This window comes from Sipha flava, unplaced genomic scaffold (assembly GCF_003268045.1).
Source record: "Sipha flava isolate LNK unplaced genomic scaffold, YSA_version1 118_pilon_pilon, whole genome shotgun sequence".
NCBI classification, from domain to species: Eukaryota; Metazoa; Arthropoda; class Insecta; order Hemiptera; family Aphididae; genus Sipha; species Sipha flava.
In genome coordinates, this window is record NW_020271743.1 from 1397930 (window position 1) to 1424433 (window position 26504).

General features: G+C 33.5%; 1 protein-coding gene, 1 non-coding gene and 1 pseudogene across 3 annotated transcripts; 2 read left to right on the forward strand and 1 right to left on the reverse strand.

The window, feature by feature from the left end:
• Nucleotides 1–1624: 1624 nt before the first annotated feature.
• Nucleotides 1625–8313, forward strand: LOC112693855 (vitamin K epoxide reductase complex subunit 1-like protein 1). 2 transcript variants are annotated; one of them, XM_025569101.1, is made up of 3 exons: nucleotides 1625–2108; nucleotides 6366–6475; nucleotides 7948–8313. In XM_025569101.1, the coding sequence occupies exons 1-3, from the start codon at nucleotides 1939–1941 to the stop codon at nucleotides 8169–8171; spliced, it is 504 nt and encodes a 167-aa protein (XP_025424886.1). In that variant the 5' UTR covers nucleotides 1625–1938; the 3' UTR covers nucleotides 8172–8313. The 2 variants fall into 2 exon arrangements, with proteins under 2 accessions (XP_025424886.1, XP_025424887.1); XM_025569102.1 differs by lacking the exon at nucleotides 7948–8313 and adding an exon at nucleotides 6552–6649.
• On the forward strand, nucleotides 5814–5887 carry Trnai-aau. Its single transcript has one exon. It is a non-coding gene; the product is annotated as a tRNA-Ile (tRNA).
• Nucleotides 8314–15583: 7270 nt separating the features above from the next.
• On the reverse strand, nucleotides 15584–17713 carry LOC112693849 (annotated as a pseudogene).
• Nucleotides 17714–26504: the final 8791 nt, after the last annotated feature.

Here is a 26504-nt window from a genome sequence, read left to right on the forward strand (position 1 = left end):
ATTTTTAATCGTTCAGATATCAATATTTTACATACGTACTTAATGATGACATTCTAGTTTTCGCAGAAAGCAAAAAAAAATACTTAACTTATTACATACAGTAATGATGCGCGAACGACGACGATTGTGAACACATTGACGTAATCACGGGGATACGTAGATCTTTCTACATCTCTGTTTCTCCCCATCTCATTTACTCTACGGTGTCCCTTGTATGTTTTTCAAAAAAAATCTCGCCCTTCTGCCCGGTAAATTAACATTAATGACAATTAATTTTGACTTGTTTTATTGGTTTTAATAGGTAAAAATAAATTTATAAAGTTGATGACCTTTATTTCTGGTGTACTATTTAATTTTTATAATTAGTAGTGTAAAAAAGGCCGTTTATTGTTAATTTTTCATCTTTTTTCGCCGTTTATTTAATTAATTAGAAATAATTTTACTACACGATGACTACACGATGATCGTGATATTTGGTAAAGTTATCTTTTTAAATCAAAAAAGGCCGAATTCGGGTTCACGATAGTAATTTAACGAATACATTTAGCGGAACTGATATCATTATTGGTTTAAAATCTAAGATAACACCGCTTGGAAATCGACGTACGCATTGCTTGTTTCGTTTCGTTCCTCGCACACATGATACTGGTTGCGAGCGTGTGCGTGATTTATCACTGATAAATGATTAACTATCACACACGATATACACATCGTACATTTCGTAGGTTTCTGTGGGCAGCAGATTTGTTATTCGTAATACACTTGAGCAGGGTTTTAAGCGCCTAGAAACAAGGCACTTTCATCCGACGGTTTGTTATCATCAAACATGATTTCACCTATGCACCTGACCTTACAGTTTTGGTCTCATTATTTTCTAACCGTAAACCAATAATATTCACTGTTTGTATTTTATCACAATAACGGCATTTCGATTGTGAACATCGTGCGCGTGACGAACAATACGTTCCCGGTGATACAACGCCTGTATGTACATACACATGGATTTGGCATTCGTCCGCTGTGCGTGGCAGGACAATTAAAAAATGTAAAACACGTCCGCGGGAAAATATTCGCCAATATTGTGCCTAGTATACGTGTGCCCGAAACTGCGCGTTCAAATAGGTTATTGCAGTGAACACACGTTGTACGCGCAACGGAATCACAGTTGATTTCGTTCTTTGTACAGGGCCGTCCCGAAGATGAAAATCAAGGGGGGGAGGTGAATAATGTGAAAAATGCCGACTACAATTTTTTTACTGAATGGATGTAGTATAATTAACTATATGTAGTCGTATTTTTACATTTTAACGTGTATATATGTGTCAGTGTCGCACGTTCCTAAAATTGACAATTTAATTATATATATATATAATAAATAGTTATATACACTGTATTACGAAATACGTAATATTTGTTTTCCGTAAGTAAAATTAGGTCCTTCTAGGTTATAATGAAACAAGTCCGACTGCCGACTGATGTTTTCGTTGGGGAGGGGGGTGAGACACTTCTTCTCGGGCAACTTTGCCTAAACACTATGACAATAGTGTTTACCTGCGATGAATAATTACGATATCGTAGTTGTTCATTTCCACGGGTAAAAATCATTACTCTCAAGTACATTGTTTATACGCACACCACGCGAGGCCTCTTGCAAAATACGTACCACCTCGGTAAACGTATATTTTCGGCACGTTCCTCGTCGAAACATTGACTAAAATTATTAATCATCATTGCTGTTATTATTAAGTACGTGTGCGCGTGTTAAACATGACGTTCAACGTGTCACACGGGGTTCATTACAGCGTGAGTAACGCGATATTTGCATAAAATTAATTTCATGTCCGATCGAACACGATATAACAACGCGATAAGTGATAAGCACACGTCGACTGCGGAGCCGGCCCAGTGGCGGGTCACGTAGCCAACACGATCCCCAACATGGTCGAGCTGAGTACTATCAACATGATCATTAAAATATACGCTTTGGCAGGGTTTTGCGTCGCCGCGTACGCGTTTTACGCGGAGACTTCATTGGAAAACGATCCGGACTTCAAGCCGTTGTGCGACATCAGGGATTACGTAAATTGTTCGCCGGCTTTTCAATCCCCGTAAGTTTGTACGCACATTTTAAATTTTATTTTTAATTAAAGCGATGGACATTCATGACGAACGATCCGAACGCTTTGAAAACGCTCAGAACTTGCTTTTGTCCGAACCGTAACGGTACACAAGATCGAATAACGATTTCGCTGTGAATACACGTGTGTAACGCAGCTATCACAGGACAAAAAATTGAGGCAGTGCTCCGGGGCCCCGAAAAACAGGGGAGTTCGGGGTCCTTGGACAGTTCTGAAATTATTTAATAAAACAATTTATTCATATATTATAGATGAACCAGTTTGTTAATATTGTAGCACGTAAAATATTATACATTTGATTAGATACGTATTAATAAAATACAATAAATCTAATAATTTTAATTAAATAGCTAATAACAATAATAATATAATCTGATAATTATCTGTTTGTTGTTTATTTTTACATTTTCATTATCTAGTTTCGTAGTGAATACACAGAATATTACATATATATTTTGAATCATCATATAAAGATAATTTTAGTCGGGGGATCTAGTTTATTTATTTCCCCGGGTTCCTATCCTATCAAGTCTGAAAAATTTAAAATATAACTGTACATTTAATTTATTCGTATTAAATATAAACCACAATGAGTGACCTATCGCCTATACAATAAGCATGAGGATAAACAAATGTTTTAGTAATTGCAAAACTAATGTGATCCTCACAGCTTAATCGTAGTAATTTTTGTTGGTACATATCTGAAAATTATTATCACTTATATCGCACATATTATTATATTATGAAATTTCGTATATTTTAGTCCTGTGATCTAATCTTATCCGTTAATAACCGTGTCGTGTTGGAAAAATGGAATAAATAATAAACTATTGTATACTGTTGTGTGAAATAATTCTTGCTCAAGCAAATAACCGTTTCATTTTTAACTAACAACAATATTTTATTTGTTTTATCATTGAAATGTAAAATGTATTATGAAACTAAAAATTGAATGATTTTATTAAAATATAACAAGTACGGCTCAAGAAAGCATAATTTGCTATTCATCAATAAGTATATTTCTACTCAATAAAATAAAATATCTTAATAATAGATGATTAATTTGCAAATCAAATTGAAAACTTAAAATTGTATCCAATAACGAAACTTCAAAAACAATGATGATAAATCTTACATCAAAACGTGCAATATTTTAATTTATAATATATTTGTAGTACTATACTGTTACACAAATGTATATGTCTGTAACTAAATTTCACTACGTATTGATTATTAATAAAAAAAAACTTTTTGATTCTTACATTTGAATTTTTTTATTATTTTATTATCCTGAAATATGAATTAATACTATCATAAACTTAAACTTGGTATGATCAATTAATAAGATAATTAAGTACCTATTACAAAACACTATTATCTATATTAAGTTTGCTGTAGTTATTTTATTTATAATCTGATATAGATATTTGAAAATGATTGGCTTTGAAAAGCTATAAACTAATTAAGATAAATATTTTAAAAGAATAATAATACTTACCACACATGTCCGACAACATTGCAACCATAAAAAATACAGATGATAAAATTTTAAATTATCGGGAACGTATAGTATAGTATTTGCATCAACATTTGATTGATTGAATCATTTTTTGTGATAATTTGTATTACTACAATTAGTCATCTTAACGTAGATCAGGTATTTAGTTGACTATATTGTATGTATTACGTTTCGCTATCATTGGTATTTATTAGTGAAACACGTTTGAAACAGTATCACTTGATTTTATACTTAAATTACTATTTCAGAACATTATTAGTATGACATAAGTAAAAAAAAGTTAAAATAATAAACACTAGAGAAAATAATAGAGCTCGATAATATAATTGGTATTGAATAATATTTTTTACATAGTGGACTAGTGCGAGCTTTAGTAATAATACGTTAAATTAAAAATTTTTAAATACGTCATCCTTCTGCAGCATGATTATCTCAGATAATTAAGGACCGGTATTTCAATGTGTACTTAAACTTAAGCTCAAGACTATGTAAAACTTAAGTATAGTTTTTTACATTTCGTTGAGGTGTATGTAACAAGTACTACTTTTTTGCGGCTTATCTTAAGGAACGCTCGAAGTATGGTTTAAGCTGGTGATTAGGTGTGGCTTGTCTACAACGATTTATTTTATCAAAATAACATTTTAATCAAAATTTAAATAAACAATAAATAGTTGTAGCGTATAGTGAATAGTTTTATATTATACCTAATAAAATTATGGATAATGATACTTTTACATGTTCAATGTGTAATTGCATTTGTAAGTAGGCTTGATCAGTCAAGAAAATCTCGAATTGTTTGTATCAATAGTTAAATTCCTCGAATGGGATGAAAAATAATTTTATTATAGATTTCGTTTAAATAAATGATGTGTGAATATTGTATTAGATTTAATTGTAAAGTTGCAAAATTTAACCATCTACAGATCGATATGAATCAATGGCAAAATAAATACGTAAATCATATTTTAGATTCTGAGCAGAGCGAGGAATGTATTGGTTTTATGATGATATTTATTTATTTTTATTTTTTATTCTGTAAACACTTTTTCTCCCTCTAAACTTGCTCAAAAGTATCAAGTGTAGTATTTTATCTGAAAGGCAATGTTCTTGAGCTGGTACTTTAGAGAGGTCATTTTTCAAATTTTCGAAACGGTACTCGAAATAAAAGCGGTTAAAGTTGAAAAACGTACGATTTCATAATTTTATAATATTAAATAATTACGGACGACGTTTTCTACCAGAAATATTACTTCAAATAAAAAATGACTAGAGATCTTATTTGTTGTTTTTTGGATTTTGTTTCTTACGGTTTAAAGTTCGAAAAATTTTAGTCGTTTTTGAGCTATTTATAGATATTTTAATTTTGGGAGTTTTTTTTTGTTGTAATTCGGTTAAAAACATTCGTAAAAACTTGAAATTTGGGTTGTTTACTTATATTATCCTTACCTAAACATGGTAAGATTTTCAAAACATTTGAGCGACTTTTGAGCCTTTTCTTTTACATTTTTTTTTCATTTTTATGATATTTCCTAATTATAAATTATAATTATATAAATTATCTTTTAATGTAAATCGTTCTTAAGCTATTCTTAAAACGCTTTGTATATCACCATAAAAACAAATTAAATTAAATAAAAAAGATTCCCTCGTCCGCTCAGAATCGTTTTTTATCGAATGCAATCATTGCATTCAAATCGAATACAGCCTTAATCATGGTGTTTTGGTTTATCTTAATCCTACGAAATACCCCAGTTGAAATATCAGCCCTTAATCATACAAATAATAATAAAAAATATCTTATTATTCTATATTGAATTTATCATATCTTATAATATTTAATTACTAATAGATTAAAATATTATATTTTATAAACAAGATAATAAAACTTTATTGAAAAATACAAAGTCTGCGCCTTGTAATCAGTGAATACAGTACAGGCGTGTCAACGGATTTGACGATTCACATTCTAATATGAGCCAGTCAATCGTGTTGTGTAGAATAATAGTATTATTTAACATGGGTAAAACTCTAGAAGTAAACGAACGAGTGATTTAATAAATTTTAAAATGTATCATTTCTTTTATTATTAACTGATATCCTTTAATTTGCATGCCGTTTTTATTGAAAACCCCAAAATTCAACCATTGACGTCCATCGGCCCATTAGCTCAGTTGGTTAGAGCGTCGTGCTAATAACGCGAAGGTCGTGGGTTCGATCCCCCCATGGGCCAGAAATTTTTTTTTTATTAAATTAATTGAAAACGATCGTGTTTTCTAATACCATTGGTTTAATAATAAATTTTATTTTAGTTTTTATAAAATTAATACTAATATTATATTTTTAATTTTAAAAACTGTTATACAAATTCATACAAATTTCATACTAAATATTGGTGAAGAATTTTTTTAAAAAATGCCATATATATGATGTAAGTATTATGTGTATCTAGTTTTATTTATTATATATTTTCTCGAACTTTTTCAAACAGTCAAGAATGAAATGAAAAATTAACCAAAACCATTGTTATGAACTATACAACTGTTAAGCGGTTTGAAAATATTTGTTTCAAATAAATCAATGTATTGCAACTTTGAAAATCGAAACGGTTGTCCTTGAAAATGCGGTGCACGCACATTTCAAATAAACCGACCACAATTTTTTGCTAATTGTATAATGAAATGTCTTACAAGAATGTTAACTATTTGCAGATACGCCAAGGGGTTCGGTATCGTCGGGTACGTGTTCGGCGAAGATGTATTTTTCAATGTTCCCAACGGACTCGTCGGAATGATATTCTACACCGTATCGTTCCTGTTGAGTACGTACACACAACTTATAATACTATAAAATATAAATGATCGAATGTGTACAACATTACATATTATTCTATTCAGAGGAATATTATCTTCGCGGAAAATCGTCCGTGTTGTCCAAGAGATGAAATCCGAAAAACCAATTTTACCCAGGCGTGGTTTCAGAGACTTAACAGATGGGGAGGGGGTATTTTTTTTAGCTATCGCTAAATTTCAGAGGGATCTTAAAAAATATACTAACCTGGAATACAAGTTTGACAATAAATAATCTCTTGTATTCACACATTACACTTGTTTTTATTTAATAAAATATTTATACATTACGTTCCTATATTATGATACACAACTTAAATTAATTTCATAATATGGTTTTTAGACAAAATAAAATTATTAGGTAGGCATCTAATTAGATGATCGGGATTTTACAGCTCACCAGGACAAAAATGTATTAAAAAATTTTAATATTTGAAAAGCCTGGGAGATTCATGACCCCAGTGCCTCCCCCTCTTGGAGCCGTGCTTTATCTTATCTCTTACACGACCGTAGTACTTTTCAATGATTATGCGCAAATAGTTATGCTGTACATAATATGTACTGAGTCAATATGGCTAAATATTTTTCAAATTTTGGTTTGGACGCGTGCTTTTGAATTTTATCGGATTAACCGATCTCCAGCTTTCTAATCAAGTTATAGCTTGTTTTTACACCCTGACAAAATATGTCACACAATACGTAGACCATTTGATATTGTTTCTCTTAAAGTATTATAATACATCAATTATATTTTGTATTATGCAATAGAGATTTATGATAAATAAATTGGTGTTACTATTTAAGTATCGTCAATGGTCGAAGTGACTCGAATAAGTGGTCGTTAAAATTTCGTAACTAATCAATATAACGTACCTTAAAACTAAATATTTCATGTTGAATATATATCTTTACTTGAGATCAAATCTATAATATTATTACTAGTAACCACTATAAAATATTCAGACCGATTTTTCAGAAGAGCGTGTTATTTGAAAACAAAAATTAGCAAAGAATTGAATGAAAGAAAATTAAAACCAATAGCATCGTGTAGTGTAGTAATATGTCATCCTTCTGTTTTTCACACCTCAAACTTTTATCACCATAAATTATATTTTAAGTATCATATCGTACTGCGGAGCCCACGGGTTTTCCTTAAACACGTACAACTATAATGATGATGACACTCCACCCTTTCCCATCATATATTAAAATCTACATTATCATCTCATATAAGTAAAGGAATGGATGGATAATTGCTAGGACTGGGACCGGTATCCTAAGGCTAATGGCTACCAATGCAACAGTTGCACAACATGATAATCCAGCTATGATGTGGGTGCTATCGATAGTGACATTTGTAACCGGGTACTATCGATCACGAGTGGGACCTGTATAACCTGTTGATTTACGTTGGTCTTTTAATTTTCCTTTCGTTTCCTTCCAGGTTTCTCGAACAACGAAAAAATCGTAAACGCCCAATACTACCTGGCGATCGCGTCGAACGCGTCCACCGTTTACCTGGCTATTGTGTTGGCTTTCGTCGTCGGAGAACTGTGCTTGGTGTGCCTGACCACGTACGTAATAAACGCCGTGAGCCTGTTGTGCGTCTCGTCCAAACGGTGTCGGTTAACGCGCAACAGAAATGGCTGCAAAACGAAAGGCGATTGAAAGAAATCGAAAAAAATCACAACGAACCCGACCCAAACGAGACGGAAACCAGCGCGCGTATTTTATTATTTATTATAATCGACCGAAAACGATTCGGGTTTTTGTACACCTCCTCCGGATGAATAAACAAAAATTCGTCAGACATTACGTGTTATACGTGTTACGATATTCGTGCCTACTCGGTAACAGGAAAGAACAAAAAAATAAATAAATAAATCTTATCGCATAGTTTTACATTATACGTCGTTACAAGCGTTTGCCGATTCGCGTGGGCGAACACGTACGTATAACGTACGCAGATCTAACATGGAATCTCCCGCGGCGGCAGCGAATATCCAACCGAGTGTGGGTCAGATGGAATGCCACGGTGGAATCGATTTTTTTTTTTTTTTGGGGAGTGCCCTGCTACACGACGAATCGTCGAAAACAAAACGCGCGCGCAGACCCGTCCATATTCGTATGGCACATGCTATATTACATTAAACAGGTTGAGGTCGACCGAGACGAACGACATTGAAACGGTATGTCGTCGGTACACGCCTAGGTACTCGAACTAGGAACGGGCGCGACTGGGCAACCGTGGTCGAAAAATAAAATCAAGCCTAGTCGATAATGATGTTATTCTTATTGTCATATTCATATTGCCCTCGCAAAAAAGTGTATCGGAATCATCGACAATAGTGGTAACTGATACACGTTCACACGCGGTTAGGGCTCGCGACGTTTTTTCGGTCAACGCTATGGGTCGACGAGTAATTTATTCGCTTCCCCGTTGACCGCGGTCTTCTAAACGGATCGACAAACGCCCACGTTCCCGAGGGACCTGCCGCGCGAACGCGATGAACCCGAATAACATCGGTGTACACATGTGTGCTTACACGCGATGCGCAAGTGCCAGGTTTCGAACAAACTTCGTGTACACGAACAGGAAACACTCGTTTGCAGGAATCTTCGAAATTCATTATGCGTAATACATATGCGTGCCGTGCGTCTGCTGTGGTCTTAATTTAAACACAAGAAACGAAATGTCGTTTGGTAATCATTGATCGGACGGTTACATTTCGACTCGTCCATTCCTACGCGTTTTCAATCAATTAATAAAACCGATCAAATCTGTCTTTGCAGAGCCCGTTAACAGTGTAAAAGTGAAAAACACAAGCATAAGCGTGCACAGACGTTACTGGCAGAGCAGTCATACATAACACATTAACATTTAATATTAACAAAAAATTTGAACTGCGTAACTTCATTTAACTTAATAATAATATTTTTCCGATATTCTTATACGTGTATTTACCGTTTACGGACGTTTCGACAGGGTTGAACATAATATGGTTATTTATTATTGTGATGATATTGAATATTTCAGTGAGGGAAGGAAGATTCGCACGGAGTAGTCAAGTGCCTAACCTGACTACCCCGAGCTTATAAATATAATATTACGGTATATCAACAAAAAAACTTGACTTGGTTTAAAACTAATTCATAATTAACAGTAGTAAAAAAATATAATTTGTATAATAATATTCGATAAGAACAGTGATGATATTAATCTACACAATATAATGCATTTTGTATGGAAAAAACTAATTAATTACTTATAATAATAAATACAAAGGTGTTAATAAATAACATTTATAAATGTATTGAAAATAATAAACGCATGCACTCAACCCTGCGCAGTGATTCAAACGAAAACCGGGTGTTAAACGTTTACAGAAAGATTTAAGGACACGGAAAACATTTTTAGAAAGTAGCGCGAAAAAAAAGGGAAAATAACCTCGTAACGTGTCGTTCGGCGACAACCGCAAACAATAACACGTAGGTAAGGACAACAAAAGCGGTTTATTATTATTATATTTTTTTTTCTGGCGAATCTCTACTGGGCACATGTAAATATTGTAAATTCCCCAAAAATTTTTTGCTACCGTATTGCACTAACGTAAATTCCCCCAATAAAATTAGAACCATTTAGAGTAACCCAGAAGACACCACGTAGAGGCGGTTCTAGTTATCCTCCAAAAATATTCGTATTTTTAATTGCATATATATTTCTTTGTTCATATTTTATAATTAGAAAAATATCATACAAATAACCATTATGAGTAAACATTTCACGGTCCCTTATACTTTTTATTGATTTCATTTTGGCTATGAATTACTAGTATTGAATTAAATTTTGTACTTCTTGATGATTGATAATTGAAGAGGTCAATACAAAAACTATGTTAGTCCATATTTGAAGCAACATAGCAATTTTTCCACATACAGTCTGGGCAGAAGCATCTTCCGAATTAACAAAATCCATAAATACTTGTGAATCATTCCGTGCTCATTTTAAATCAAATTTTAACCATAGCCATCCAAACATTTTTATGTTTATTAATATACTAAAAAATATTCGATTAGAAATTTACATAAAATTACAAAGCATACACAAACCAAATAGTTGCAATAATAGTAAGTTAAAAAGACGTCAAAAATTATTAAACTAGCTAATAGAAAATTATAAAGAACAAAAAATTACTACATTTCATTATATAAAAACCGTTTCACATTATTACTCCATCAAATATGCAGTTAAAAATACAAATATTTTTGGAGGATAACTAGAACTGCTTCCACGTGGTGTCCTCTGGGTTACGCTAAATGGTTCTAATTTTTTTAGGGGAGTTTATGTAAGTGTAATACGGTAGCAAAATGTTTTTAGGGGAATTTACGTTAATATAATATGGTAGCAAAATGTTTTTAGGGGAATTTACTATTTAATTTTTTAGGGAAGTTTACATTTGCCCTTTCTTCTGTATAATGGTGTGTACAAGCATAATGTAGGTAGTAGGATTCGTTTGAACTTGTCGGCCTCTGCAGCCACCTTATGCAAAGTTTATTTTTAGAAAGTTAAAAAATAAATTGTTAAAGGTTTAACATGATAACTGGCTTACTGGATTAACTTACTTAACTGGCTAAATCTTCTTCATAAATCTTGATATGACGTATATTGTATACACTGTCTTATTGTTTGTATTGGACTTATTACAAAATATAATTATTTTGGAAAAAATTTCTAGGGTAGGAAAGATACCTCTGGATACCTCTTAGTGACGCCTATGGTCCTATCAATCAGTTGGTTTGAACCGTAATTCGTGCTGTCAGCGGATATGGTAAAAGTACAGTGTGTGTGATACGGAAAGTAATTAAAAAATCGATTTGCGCAGTGTATTATGAATAGAGAGTGAGCATCTATATGTCCATCACAATTTGTGAACATATCTCAGCTACTACTTAGTCATATACGACTGCATTTGCGTACATATTACTTTTTACATGTACATTTGCGAAAGGTTATAATACAAAAGCCGAATCAAACGCGTGCGAAACACGACGACGGAGTTACGTATACATACGAGTATAGGGCCGCCTCGAAAGGGGGTCTTGGGGGGTATCACCCCCCCCCCCCCCCCCAACAACAACAAAAACACCAGTCGGCAATCGGACTTGTTTCATTATGGCTTAGAAGGACTTATTTTTACTTACGGAAAACAAAACTACTTATTATACCTAAAATATAAAATATTATATATATATATAATTAAATTGTCAATTTTAAGAACGTGCGACATTGACATATATATACATGTTAAAAAGTAAAAATACGACTACATATAGTTAATTATACTACATATATTGAGTAAAAAAATTGTATTAGGCATTTTTCATATTATTCACCCTCCCCCTTGATTTTCATCTTCGGGACGGCCCTGTACGAGTATATATAATACGTAGTCGTATTTTTTTATATATACATTACATCAACATGTAATATACATACGACTATACGTACGGACGTTGTATTATTAGTGCAGTAAAATTTCGTGCTAGTGGCGGCTCACGCCGAATCACATTGAAAAATCGACTTGATATTACTTAGTCCTTACGTAGATATTACGTATAAAGTACAGGTTCGCACAGCATGTTTGCTGGATATATCCGTAAAATATCCGTAAATATTAATGGTTTTCATCAAATTTTTAGATTTATCGTAACTACCTAACAGGGCACCATATGATAATAAAAAAAACCGTGTTTTCATTCCTCAACCGGATTTGAAAAATACATTTTTAATTTTTAATTTCTATAAAATTGAAAAGCAGTCAGATTAGGAAATTAAAATGTTTTTAGGAACAAGTATGGTAAGTATAAACCCAATTATTATTTACATATTTATTGCTACGATACATTTTGAAAAAAATGGAAGGCATATATGATTAGTCTTAATTGCTGTTGTAATTGGTATAAAATGGATAACCTTTTCGACAGCAGAAGCTATATATAATATAGTGTATCGGCATTCATTCATCTCATCGATAGTAAGACGCACTGCTGAAGCCGCACATTTGAGTAAAATAAACAAACCCATTATGAAGTAAACGATTTAGGCGAGATAAAAATTGTCTAATTTAAATTAATTTATTGCAACAACATCACATTTAACCGTAAATGTTTTCCTGCTTCAGTTTTGGGTTTTCAATTTCGTTATTTTAAAATGTTCATAAAATTGCTAAGTCATAATTTTTTATGTAATTGAAAAACGCAAAAGTTATTTATTTAAATAAGCTAAGGAATGAAAGTAGGGATTTAATATTAAATTTAAAAATAAAGAAAATTCGTATTGACGGAAATAATTCCCAAAAAAAATACACTGGACTATCTTACATACGTATATATATATATATATATATATATATATGTGAGTGTGTGTGTGTACGAAAACAATACAGTTCCGGTGATACTGATTAATGATTGATTAAAAATTTTAATGCATTTAATGCTCCATTTTAGCGAGGCTAAGTTAAACGCTACAAATAAAATACCGCGTTTTATAATGATCTTAAAGGGACATAGAGAATCGTTGTATTCGGAATATAAACAGAAAATGTTTGAAGATTGTATATTTCGTTATATTTTTAAATTTATCTATTAGTTGAGAGGTACTCGTATTTCAATTTTTTTTTTCATTATTTAATACATGAACATGAATAAGATAGATATATAAGCGTTACGTTAAAATTGGTATAGCACCTCGGTCTCCTGAGACTTAGATCCGACACAGGTCCAAACAAAACAGTACACAATAATATTTTATGTCAAATGTGCAATTTATGTATTAAACTTTTCTATCGCACAACACTACCTACCCATCCCATTTTGATCATGAAGTAGCTGCTTCGATAAAACTTGCATCGCACTGCCTCTGCTGATTTCAATAATACTCTTCGAATCGATTCTCAATACACGGTATTAATATTTCGATACAAGTCGTACAAGCTGTGCGCCTGTGTTTCACGTGTTGTGGGCCGACCGACCACAAAGTGCCAACGGTCGGTGCATGGTGCACGGGTGGTTCCGCGTTCTCGCAGATAACCCAGCGGCTGTGCACTGCAAAGAGATCGCGATCGCGAGTTTTTAACTTTTGTTGTTCGGAAAATCAATATCGGTTGCATAGGTTATCGTAACCTTTTGATTTCGGAAGAAAAGAAAAAAAATCCATCATCCACACGCGTAATCGTCGGCCAATCAAGCACTGCGACTAACCAAACTACTACACCAAACTAACTCGTGCTTTCCTAATTAAGAAAGAAGACCCACCCATTTGCCCGACCTGCAACCATCCTATGACAGTTAAACACATCCTTACGTATTGCAGAAAGTACGAAATACAACGTCTCAAGTATAATTTAACTCAACATCTTGTTGAAAACATCAATATCGACACAATTATTGTTCTCAAATTCCTATCGGTACAGAGCTTCATAAAAAAATGTAATGTAATTAAATATATTCCTGTTAATGTTATATGCAACCTTTATTTATACTACTTTAGTTATATCAAATAAGCTTAAATTAAGTGTAACAACCCTTTTTTAATATAAATTTATGTAATACTTTTGTAGCCAATGGCCCCAATCGCCGAGATATAAATAAAAAAATAAATAAATAAAAAGCACTGCGAACTCGATCGGTTTTCACATATCAACGAATCCAATATCCTACATTATATACCAGTGATGCCCAACCTTTTTCGTTTGGCGGGCCACTTTGGTAAACAATTATTTTCAAGCGGGCCATAAAGTATAAAAGTACAAAAATAATCTTATATATTGGACTTGTTTTTTTATCTTTTATTGTCTATTGAAAAGATTATGAAGGTACACATCGTAAGAACACATTAGTTTGATCATTATGTTATTTTAAGTACACGGGTGATATCGATATTTAAATGTAAATTTTGCGTATGAAAATGGCAAACAGAAAAAAAACGCAAATATATTGATGATTGCCGAATTTTTAATGGTCTATAAATTACTTTTTCATTGAAATTAATGGAAAAGCCGTTTGTATTGTGTGTCGTGAAACGGTTTCAGTTTTTAATGCTAGCTCCACACTCTCGCGAGGTCGCCTCGTCGAGAGTCTAGTCGAGTTAACGCGAGGCGAGGCAGCACACGAATGCATAGTCTACACTCTCGTGTAGTCTCGTGACTCACTCAGTTGTTTCTAGCGGTTGTACAAAATGGACGTGGTTGAAATAGCAGCTGCGGCTGCATTGTGTGCATACAGTTATCATAATTTTCTAAATTTAAGCCACTCAAAAAAAATTAAGCAACCCAACAAGAGGAGATGGTGGACAACAAAAATACACAGAAACAGAACAAAGTAAGTTAGTTTGATATTAAGTATTGATATTAATGGCGTAATAAGAAAAATGAAGGAGAGAATAATTATAATTTGTACTACTCTTTATTTTCTCATAACATTTTTCTTTCAGGTAAAGCATGGAAAATGTATTTGTAGAATTGTTATATGAACCTTTAGGCGAGTTTGAAAATTTTACTAGAATGTCATTATCAGATTTTGAATATTTACTCACTTTAATTTCACCTATTATTTCAAAACAAGATACTCAACTGAGAGATTCAATCCCAGCTAAGATAAGACTAGCAATTACACTACGATTTTTAGCTACAGGTGATAGTTATAAAAGCCTTCACTTTTTGTTTAAAGTATCTAGCCAAATAATATCAAAGATTGTACCAGAAGTATGTGCAGCAATCAACCAAGTTCTTAAAAATGAAGTGAAGGTAAAAATATTATAATTATTTATTTAATAAATAACACTTTTCATAGTAAATTTATATTTTAAATGGTGCAAAAGAAAATAACATTTTTTTTATTTGAACAACCTGTTTGTAAAATAAAATAAAAATTTAACAATAAAAAACATAAATATTAACTTTTTAAATATTTATATGAAAACATTTTTAAACAAATATTAGAAATTAAAATAAATTAGTTACTTTGTGCTAGAATAACTAGGAACATAATTATATAAGCTAAATATTAATACTACACTATCATCACTGGTTGTTACTTTCTTCATAATTACCAACAGTAGTGTAATAAGTTGTGTCCACTATATTTTGAATATGAGAGTTAGAGACTGTCAATTGGTTTGAAGTATTACTTAGTGTATTTGAATTTGAATAAGTAGAATTTGTCGTTAAAGGTTGTTCTGGAATAAGTATTGAAAGTGGTTGACTCGGCGAATCAGAAAAAAAAGTTACAGTAGATGATGATTTATTTGCAGAAAATGTAGGCTGTAGTGAAGATAACAAGGGATTATTAAGCCGATGATAGCGTTGAACAAACATTCCATCAATATCGTACATAAAAAGTTCTCGTTCATTTTCCGGTAACTTACGTAATTTATTTGCGAGTATCCTTCCATATAAATCATACTCATCCTCCTCGTGTTTTTTATTTAAAACACTTTCTAAAGTATTAAACGCCCTCTTCATTTGTCTCCCAGCCTCTTCAACTTCAGGATTTCCTAGTCGGCGAGATGTTTGTCGTTGTATCAGGAATTTTCTTGTGTTGGTTGACTAGTTATATTGTTAGGAGAATTAAATTCATTGTCGTCGTCCTTATCATTTTCTAATGTTTCCTGGTCAGTTATTTGCGAAATGTTTCCCTAAAATATTAAAAAAGAGCATTTAAATCCGTTATCTAGTAATTACATTATACAATATAATGCCTATAAATATTAACTATTTATTTCAATTTATATTTCAGCTACCATCAACTTCAAGTGATTGATTAGAAATAGAAAAAGGATTTGGAAAACACATAGTTTTGCAATGCCCAGTTAACACTGGTTCAGAATACTACAATTATAAAAACTCGTTTAGTATTGTGTTAATGGGATTAGTTAGTAGTGACTATCGTTTTCTATTTGCTGATATAGGGAGCCAAGGTAGAATTTGCGACGGTGGCGTGTTTAAAAATTTTTTGCTGTGGAAAAAAATTTGCTCAAACAGCCTTAACATTCCTGCTCCTTCTCCCCTTCATGGCTCAAATGTTGATTTACCATATGTTTTCCTAGGAGATGAAGCATTTGCTCTTCATACCAACTTGATGAAACCATTTCCCGGAAACCATGAGATTGGCTCTCCAAAACGCATTTTTAATCAAAAATTATCAAGCTCCCGTGTTGTGATTGAAAATGTATTTGGAATAATAACTACTAAATTCCGAATTTTCAAAAAACCAATTTCAATAGAGTTAGAAAAAGTTTCCATCATAACAATGACATGTGTGCTATTGCATAATTTTTTAAGGAGAAATGAAACGGCTGCATCAATTTATACTCCTCCCAGTACAATTGACATTTGTGATAATACTGGAGTGATAATTCAACCGGGTTCATGGAGAAGAGAAATCGGCAAAAATTGTGCTATTAGGCCTATCGATCAAGTACCACGCAGATCACCAGAAAATGCAATACAAATAAGAGAACAATGTACGTCATACTTTTATAATAATAATTAATACCTTTCAATAAATAACTCTTTCATGCACAGGTTTTTGTATGTTTTTCAGACCTTAGTTGCACGTGTATTTAATTTTTTTTTTTTTATGTATATTTATATATATATATATATAGATAGAGATAAACATAAACTAGTAATTATGAAATAATTATATTTACCTTTTAAGTATTTAATGTCACGTTGCAATCGTTTAGTTTTTCAAGAAAACTTTCCATTTGATCATATAAAAACCATATTGGTCGATAAATATCGTTCTGACCGGCTCCTGATTTAATGAACGCTTTTATCTTTCTCAAATAGCCCCGAAATGTAGCCATAATTGAATTTTTTTTATTTTTCAAATCTTCTATGGATATATTCAAAATCTTGCTAATTCTGCACCATGCGTCATTTATTTTTGCCTTATCTTTGTGATTACCATGCTTTGCATTCCATAAAATCTCTTCTGTTTGGTATAGCTCCACAAATTTAATCGAAATTTCGTTCGTCCAATCAGCCATTTTTGCATAAAATGTTTTGATTTCTTTTTGTTTCGTTAACTGAGGACTCGTGAGCTCAGGCGAGAGTGAAGTAGGTACGCCTTGCCTCGTGTCTCGTGGTCTTTTGACTCGCGACCAAAATACCGACTCGGAGTGGAGCGCGCACGAGGCGAGGTGAGGCAAGGTGAGGCGACAGAGTGAACCGACTACACTCTCGTGCTCGTGCTACCTCGTGGCATCTCGGCGAGAGTGTGGAGCTAGCATAAAGAATTTAATATCAAACGACATTATGAATCAAAAATTGTCCATACATTTAAAATTTTTTTTTATTTTAGAAAATTCGTAACGGGCCACATAGAATATCTTTGCGGCCACATGTGGCCCGCGGGCCGCAGGTTGGGCACCACTGTTGTATACGTTATAATATATAGAGATTTTATAGGGTTCTATACAATCTGCTGGTACGTTCTAGCAGGGCCGGAACTACGGGGTGGAAGACAAGGATTCATCCCCGGGCGTAACATTTTAAAAGGTTGTAATTTTCGTTATTATTAACAACTAATTTGATATTTTTAACTTCATTAAATACTGATATTAGGTTAAAACTCAATAAGTACGATTGTATATTGATTATGAGAACACAATTTATTTGAGTATTTGTTTATTAGTCTATGGATAGGGCGTAATTTTAACATTTTACACGGGCGTAAAAATTCTTAGTTCCATCTTTGCGTTCTAATGTTTCGGTGTATCGAATAAGTGTTTTCTCGATAGTGTTTTTCCATCTGTATATGATTACTACGTGCTCGTTAAAGTTGATCGAATTTCCATTCAAACATAATCTTATCTTATCGTAAACGCGGCAATGTTTGTTCGCATGTTCAATTATAGATGAACGATCACGTACAATCGTTTTGCGGAATCGTTTGATTGTTAATTTAAACCACGAGCTGAAGCAATTATAATAGCCAAGTGCCGAACATCGAGTAAGTAATAAGCTGTTGATAAAGTCGTTCGATTTGAAATTCGTTTACAATACAATTAATGTGGCTCGACAGACCAGTACATTATGTATAATTTAGACATGAACAAAAGGTAAAAATTATAAGAGTTGTTATGCAATAGCAAATATTTAAATTTGTTTGAGGATAAATCGTTATTTTATGCAATTTCGTAGACATTTAAATTTCAAACGGCCATACATTTTTTTCTTAAAGTCCGGTAGACATTTTTTTAAAGTTATTAGAAGAATAACTTATGGATAACCTTGTGTTAAAATGTTACACCTTAAGTATAAATAGAAAATATTTTATGAATTTTTAACTACAAAATAACATGCAAATTATCGCTATTTTGACTTACAAATTTCATACAAATTTGGACTTTATGGGCTTATGTGTGGAACGATTTCCAATTCATTTTTAGGTTCAAAAAGTATAATTTATAATAAACCTTGTATTAAGTTTTCAAGAGTTCTCTTACAGCCAAATTTTTTTATCGGTAAAAAAAACTTAGAAAAATTGAAAATTGAAATTGTCTATAAATAAGTCAAAAAATTTCAAAATACTTCAAAAACGTTACCATGTATAGAAAACGCTAATTTAAATATTTGGTGAAAATTTTAAGTGTATGCGGTTTTTGTATTTGAGTTAGAACATTTAAAAAAAAAAACTGTTTGCCAAAACGTAATTTTGCGTGAAAATTCCCATTTTTTAATATTTTTTTTATGGTTTTTTTCGATGCTCTTAAAAAGTATTGAAAAAGTTTAATTTTTGGCTTACTCAAGTATCATCTACATTCAGTTTCCTTTCAGAAAAGTTGCTGTTTAAGAAAATCGAAGCATTTTTACTGCCCTAAAACGTGATGACGGAGAAAAAAAAAATAAAAAAAAACACACATCATTATAAAACCAATAGATTCCATCACTCAGTTCAGAATCTAAAATATACAATTTGCATTGAAATCCGGGCCTTAGTAATAAGTAATAACTATTATAACTGTGCCTGTGTACGAGGACATAAACCAAGAAATAAACTACAAAAATACATCATGGCGGCAGGTCACCTTCATCATCGATTTCCAGGAAAATAATAACCATAACATTGCTAAAAATAAACGAAAACGAAATCCAAATACATCATTTAAATGAAGACATTTCGCTGAATAACAACGGATAAAAACAGAAGAATTGCTCTGAAAACTCAGTGAATTCTAGGACTATAAAGATAATAAATAAAATAAAAAATAATAAGACATAATACATATTTGTCGACTATCCGTAAGGACGTGGTATCGAAAGAAAAGTGTTGATACTTTTACTTGGTATTGAATCAAATGAAAATACCGATATGAGTAAAATATCGTAACGAAAGGAACAATTTGAGTAAGAATCGAGAGAAAAGTATTGATCCTTTTACTTCGTCGTATCGTCGTATCGAATCGAATTAAAATAATGATAATGGTAAAATATAAAAAAGACCAATATGAATAATCGTCCGATTAAGAGGAAACTTCAGTGCCGCAAAAACCGGGTGTGCAGTGTGCCGCGCACACGGGCCCCAAGACTTACATACATTTGGGGGCCCCCTAGTCCCAGCTTATAATAAACTACACTTTACAAACACACAATTATTTAATAATATTATATTATTATTTTATAATAAAAAGAAAATTTTTTTAAAATTCAGGTAAGGATGTTATAATATTTTAGAGTAATATAATATTTAACAATGAGTCTATTGAGTATTTGAGTAGGCATACAACATACCTACCTAAACTACTTAAATAAATTTACTATATAAATATGTGGTGAAGTATAATATACAACAGTTGTAAGTATTTTTTGATATATATATATATCATAAGCTAACTGATGTGAAATATGTTTTAAAACCTAAAAAAATTGATACTTAATAAATAAAACGTACAACAAATATAAATCCTAGGAAGGGACTTAATATAATTACCGCACACGGGCCTCCTATTTTGTAGTTGCGACACTGGGGAACCTATTGCGCTATTGTATTGTGGACTGTTGTTTCTGGTCCGTGGAAATAACAATATAATCGTATTGAGTATAGACTATAGTATGATGACTAATTTATGTAAACAAATCCTCCATCACGCGCGAAAACCGTTTTACTAGAAAATAATTATTGTACGATACCATTCGACCATTCGATTACTTTTGATTTTTGAACAAATATGGCGGTTAGTAAATGATTCGATACAGTGGCGTAGCTAGGATTTTCTGAAGGGGGGTATTAATTATAATTATTAAATATTATATATAATACGTACAAACTAAAACTTTTATTTTAATTAATTAATATGTATACATAATGTCTGTAATAGAGATGTAATGTATATTCGAATTCGGATAGCTTTACCATAAATTATTCGAATATTTGACTATTCGAATATCAGTATTCGATGCTACAATACCTATTATTATTAAACGTTTGTGTTGCACGAAAACGTAAACGAATAATTTTCGTCACGTATTGCCGCAATCACGATAATGTTAACCTGTATACATATGTAATTAGTATTGTGCATCATTTTATATTTCATATTGTATTATCGATTTACCTATATTCCTATCATAATGTAATATATGATACGACTCAAGGGGGGTGTCATATCTACCAAACACCCCCCTTGTATACGCCACTGATTCGATACTATTCATTCGATATCAGTATTTTTTTATCAAAATGAGTAAAGTATCGAAACCATGGTATCGATACAAAAAGTACTTGTATCGAAAGAAATGTGTCGATACTTTATTGGTATCGATAGTATCTCAACGTCCCTAACTACCCGTCGACCACGGCACTCAACGTGAACATAGATTATGATTGAAATAATCGCGATTCGGGGATGTGAAGTTTAAACCGATTGTACCTAAACGAACATGTTATAAACTGGGACGTGTCGAAATCATTACAATACACAATACAATCCTTGGGAACATTGCGGTCTACGCAGTGTCGTAGGACGTAACATTGCATGGCCGAGCGTATATCATTATATATGATTGATCACGATATAAACGCACTCGCGTCAATAGCTATTAGTCGATGGATTATAAGAGCTTCAACACTAGGTTCGGTACGCAAATAATACATATATAGGTGAACCGTGTACCTTGTGTTTGCGGTCATATTATATGCGTACGTATGTTTAGCAGTCTTGTAAAGAATACTTTTATTTTGTGTTCAGAATACTTTATAGTTTTCAATAAATATATCTAGAATAGATTTTTGGAATACTTGAAAAATTATTCGAACACTTTGAGAATAGTATTTTTTAATACAGTTTTTTTTTTTGTTTTTTCGTATCGATGTCAAGGGATGATAGCAGACGAACGACGACAAAACACTGATCAACGACAACAATTCATCACCATTGATGTTGTATTTGGTAATTCCGTCACTCATTCAGACAAGGCATTAAAAAACATTTTCCCCTAAGACCATAAAAAAGTGTTGGATATCGCCAATAGTGTATTTTTTCACACACACATATACATATCCAATATATTACGTATATTGGCTAATTTGTAATTTTTTCTATACAAACATGAATTATCAAATATATCAAATATAGTGTCGGTTTGGTTCATGATTGGGCCTTCGGCAAAAAATTTACTAAGGGTCCCTAAACAACATAGTATTGGAGGAGATTCAATAAATATCTACTAAAATTGTTTTTCTCGATACGCTCAAACTCTACAACAAATATTAATTTTTTTTTTGTTTTTAAATTTTTCCAAAGCCAATATTATAGAATTATCATTATGTTCGTGTATGCGACCGTTAACAACACTTATCTCAATTTTTCAAAATATAAACAATATTTGTTCGATTTCGATCAAAAGAACAAAAATGTATAAACTATAGCGGTTCTAATTCTATTAAATCACGTCAATGATATTTCAAGAGAGACTTTAGGGTATCATCCAAATAAGATAAATTCTTTATTAAGGTTTTAAAAATGTAACACATGATCAGATCGATTTTTATTAGAATTCACTTCTGGTGTACAGTCAAGAAGGTGAAACTGTTTAGTAGGTTTTTCTCTTTCATAATACTTTATCCAATCGGTTTTGAAAATGAAATATGGCAATATTAATTACTACCATAATTCATCGGATTTTTTGTATTAATACCTACCAGTGGTGGACACAGGGAGGGGTTTTGGGGGTTCAACCCCCCCTTCGAAATGAAAGGATTATTAATTTCAAATGTAGTTATCTTATCTTATATACCTTAAAAAAAATGAATTGTTAAAAATACGATTAAAATATGCTAAAAAAAAATGTTTTTTTAAGAAAAGCGAATTTGTAATAATTTGTAATTTTCTAAACGTTCTATAAGGTATTGGTACTTAAAAACTCAAATTTTTGAAATTGCATGATAGCAATACTTCGTAAAAATAATGCCTGTTTGTAAGTCATTTATTATCAGTAAATAAAAATAAGTAAATATACGTAATCGATATAATATTATTTACAATGATACATTATGATTAACGGTTTCCCAAAATTTTGTGTTGTATGATTATGTGTTAACGAACGACAATAGTCAATCTATAGCAAATAGTCAATTATTTCAAAATAATGGTAATCAGGCTCGTATTTAGAGGGGGCACGGGTAGGCACATGTCCGGGGGCGTCAAGTCTCAGGGGCGGCAAAATATTTTAGCAAAATTAATTTTAAAAATGGTGTACCTAATGAAAAAAAATAAAACAATAAAAAAAAGAAAATAGTACGTTTTATTATGTAATAATTTGTTTAATTTGTTGGTTAAAAAAAGTATTGAAAGATCTTCATTTATAAGTTATATTTTAATATTAAAGAATCTCGATTATAGACGAAATAATAAGTGTTATATTATTATTATTATTTTTTTTTTTTTTGGGGGGGGGCATAAATAATATGCCCGAGGCGCCAAATTTTTAAATAAGGGCCTGACGGTATTATTCTTATTTTTTCAAAACCCCTACCGAAATTTTTTTCTGCGTCCGCCTCTGATACTTACTTTATTTCATGTTATTAATAATCAGTAACCAGGATTATAAATTATTTATAAACACAAATACATCCAAATTACGTATTTAAATATAATAATGAAAAAAAACCAAAAAAAACTTATTCAAAATACGTATTTCGAATATATTTTTTTAATGTATTCAGAAAAGCAATCAAGTACAAGAAAAGTATTACGTACGTTTATTCGAATACTTAACTACACTGTTGGTTAGCAATGAAACCAGCTATGTAATCAGTGATATCATCAATAGTACACTTCAATAACTCTACGTTGTTTGTAATATTCAACGAAGGGATAAAATCTGATTCTTTTAATGTTTTTAATTCCATTAAAATAATATGTGATAGCGTAGAAGTGAAATACGAGATAACATATTCGGTAACAGTAAATCGTATCATTGTTTGTTATCAATAATTTACGCCTCACTCTTTATCATTCTTGCTGCAGGTTCGTTTCTCATTTCACGCAGTTCACGATCGTGTCGCTATCTTTCGGACGACTCCAGCGACCTGTACGGCCGCAGAGGCGCTCGTAACGGCACAGACAGTCGTCGCCACTATCGGCCGCTCGTCCGACAGTTTGAAAATCAGCACAGGACCGGTGATCCTGCGTCGACAGTCGGTCGGACCGACTCGAATCGTACGCGACCGGACGCGCGTAGTTTCGTGTCATCCGTAGATGTCGGTACAACCGCAATCCTTGAAACCAGGGCTGAAGCACAAATCGCTGAACATTGCGCTCTCGCTTGTAACGATTTCGCCGCGGACCGCAAGTATATATACGGTTGGCCGCGATAGAACGTGCGGGAGTGGTGTGTCCAGTGATGGCATGCTGAACATCGATCCCTGAGTGAAGTTTAGGCCGATCTGCTCATGCGTGTTCCATCACATGTTCCGGTGTCGCGGTTGGAGGACACTCCCGATGCCGCCCGCGCCGCCCGGTTGCAGTGTCCCAGCACAATCCTACGACGCGCTATGGGTTTCTTCCGCACAGAGAGGCACACTGTCCCGTATGCATCCGAACGCGCGTGTATCCTACACATCCCAAAAACGGCCCTGCTGTTCGCAGGTTGCCCTCTTTTTTTTCCTTTTTTCTTCAATTTTTTTATTTTTTTCATTTTTCCTTCCGTCGATCACACCCTGTTTTTGGTTCTTCGATTTTGATTAACGCGCGCGCACCGTTTTCATTATCTATTGTTATTCATGACCGAACGACATATTTTTCATCTTCAAAGCGAACACTTTTTGCCGTTTTCGACATTTTTACGCGAGTGCAGCGACGACACGGCGGCGTGTTGATCCCCCTCGTTGCTAATTCACTCGTTAATCGCGTTTTCACACCCGGCGGCCGTTTCGTCAACGTAAAAGACCGATTGACGAACTGTTACAGCTCGTCCAACGATCGCGTTATCCGACCAATCGCGTGCTAATTGATAATGATTATGGTTGTATTTCTCGAAAAACGGATAGCAAAAGGTTAGTTTCACGATGTTAGTTTTTACGGTTTAACGGATTTCGCGTTACGGTGCGTCCTAGGTGAACGCGATTTTGCGAGCGAGTGGGCGACGCGATAAAATTCAAAATAGATTTAATTTATGAATGTCCTATCTAGAAGTTAAACAAGCGGGCGGGCGGGCGATTAAAATATTATCGTTCGCGCCATTTTTGTACTCTTTTCGAATACTTAAATTCAATTATTTGTGTATTTTAATTTATAAAATTACAAATCGTCCGCCCGCAACCGGGACATTCGCTCGCCCGCTCGCAAAATCGCATTCACCTAGGACGTACCGTTAGACCCTCCGCACACTACACGCAATTCACACGCGACGCGATTGAAAAGCGATATGTGTGCTACACGCGCGATTTGTGCGAATTGAAACGAAACGATTTTCAGTGCCAACCGCGTAACTCGTTTTGATGTTAAAATTTGTTTCCGATTTCAATTCGCGCGATACGATACGATTATTGCTACTGCCGGTAGGATATTCAATTTTTCAAGATATCGCCCGTGACAAATATCGGGAGTGCCTAGAGGGTTTTTCATTTGCCGTCCTGGTGGCGTGCGAAAACCGACCGAAAGGGTGTCGGACCGAGAGCGGAAAATTTAGGTCGGGTCGCGGTTAGCCACCGACGTCTGGGCCGCGAACATTAGGATCCCAGGAGCCGCAGTCGCCGCCGCCGCTGCCGCCGCCGCTGCCGCCGCCGCCGCCGCGCCGCCCGATATGCTACGGCGGCGGCAGCGCTCGGTTGCTGGGATCCTGGTCGCCGCGGAGGATGTATAATACTTGGATTACACAATGTTTTTCGCAGAACCGCTTTGGCCGCAATGACGTTTCGATGACGTACACGTATTTTACGACGTATTTTACGTACACCTCCGTGGTTGCAGTAATAGCAGCATCGATCGTGTTGTTGTTATTGTTGTTGTTGTGCACACCGCCGTTTGCGTTTATGATCGGCAGCCGGTCGACCTTGGATTTTGTTTTACGCTCGTGCCGACGGGATCTGTTAGGGATTGGCCCACCCGCGCCATTCTGTTTTTATGATCCACGTGAACGGTGAAATAAAACGCGTAAAATCGTATGCGCCCGACGTCATCGGAACGCCGAATCGATAAGTTTCGACTGACGAATAAAACCGTTCTAAAACCGTATTGAACCGTAAAACTGATCCCTGGCTTGTTCAAGGAGTAGTAAAACACGTTGCACAACTTGTACAAAACAACTTATGCGTTTCATCGCGACTCTTCGCCGCCTCCGAATCACCGCGTCACTTGCCCGTAAAGTATACCCACATTGTAAAATAGTCAATACTCTTAACAAGCATGAAAGCAATTATTATATTTAATTAGGTTAAGCAAATTTATAAAAGACAGAAGACGCGTAAATAAAAATTCTTCTGTGTAACTCG

Excerpts from the sequence above, each read along its gene's own strand:
- LOC112693855 (XM_025569101.1), top strand. The coding sequence starts at position 1,939 with ATGGTCGAGCTGAGTACTATCAACATGATCATTAAAATATACGCTTTG. Across the intron at positions 2,109-6,365 it reads TCGCCGGCTTTTCAATCCCC|ATACGCCAAGGGGTTCGGTA; the intron begins GTAAGTTTGTAC and ends AACTATTTGCAG. Across the intron at positions 6,476-7,947 it reads CACCGTATCGTTCCTGTTGA|GTTTCTCGAACAACGAAAAA; the intron begins GTACGTACACAC and ends GTTTCCTTCCAG.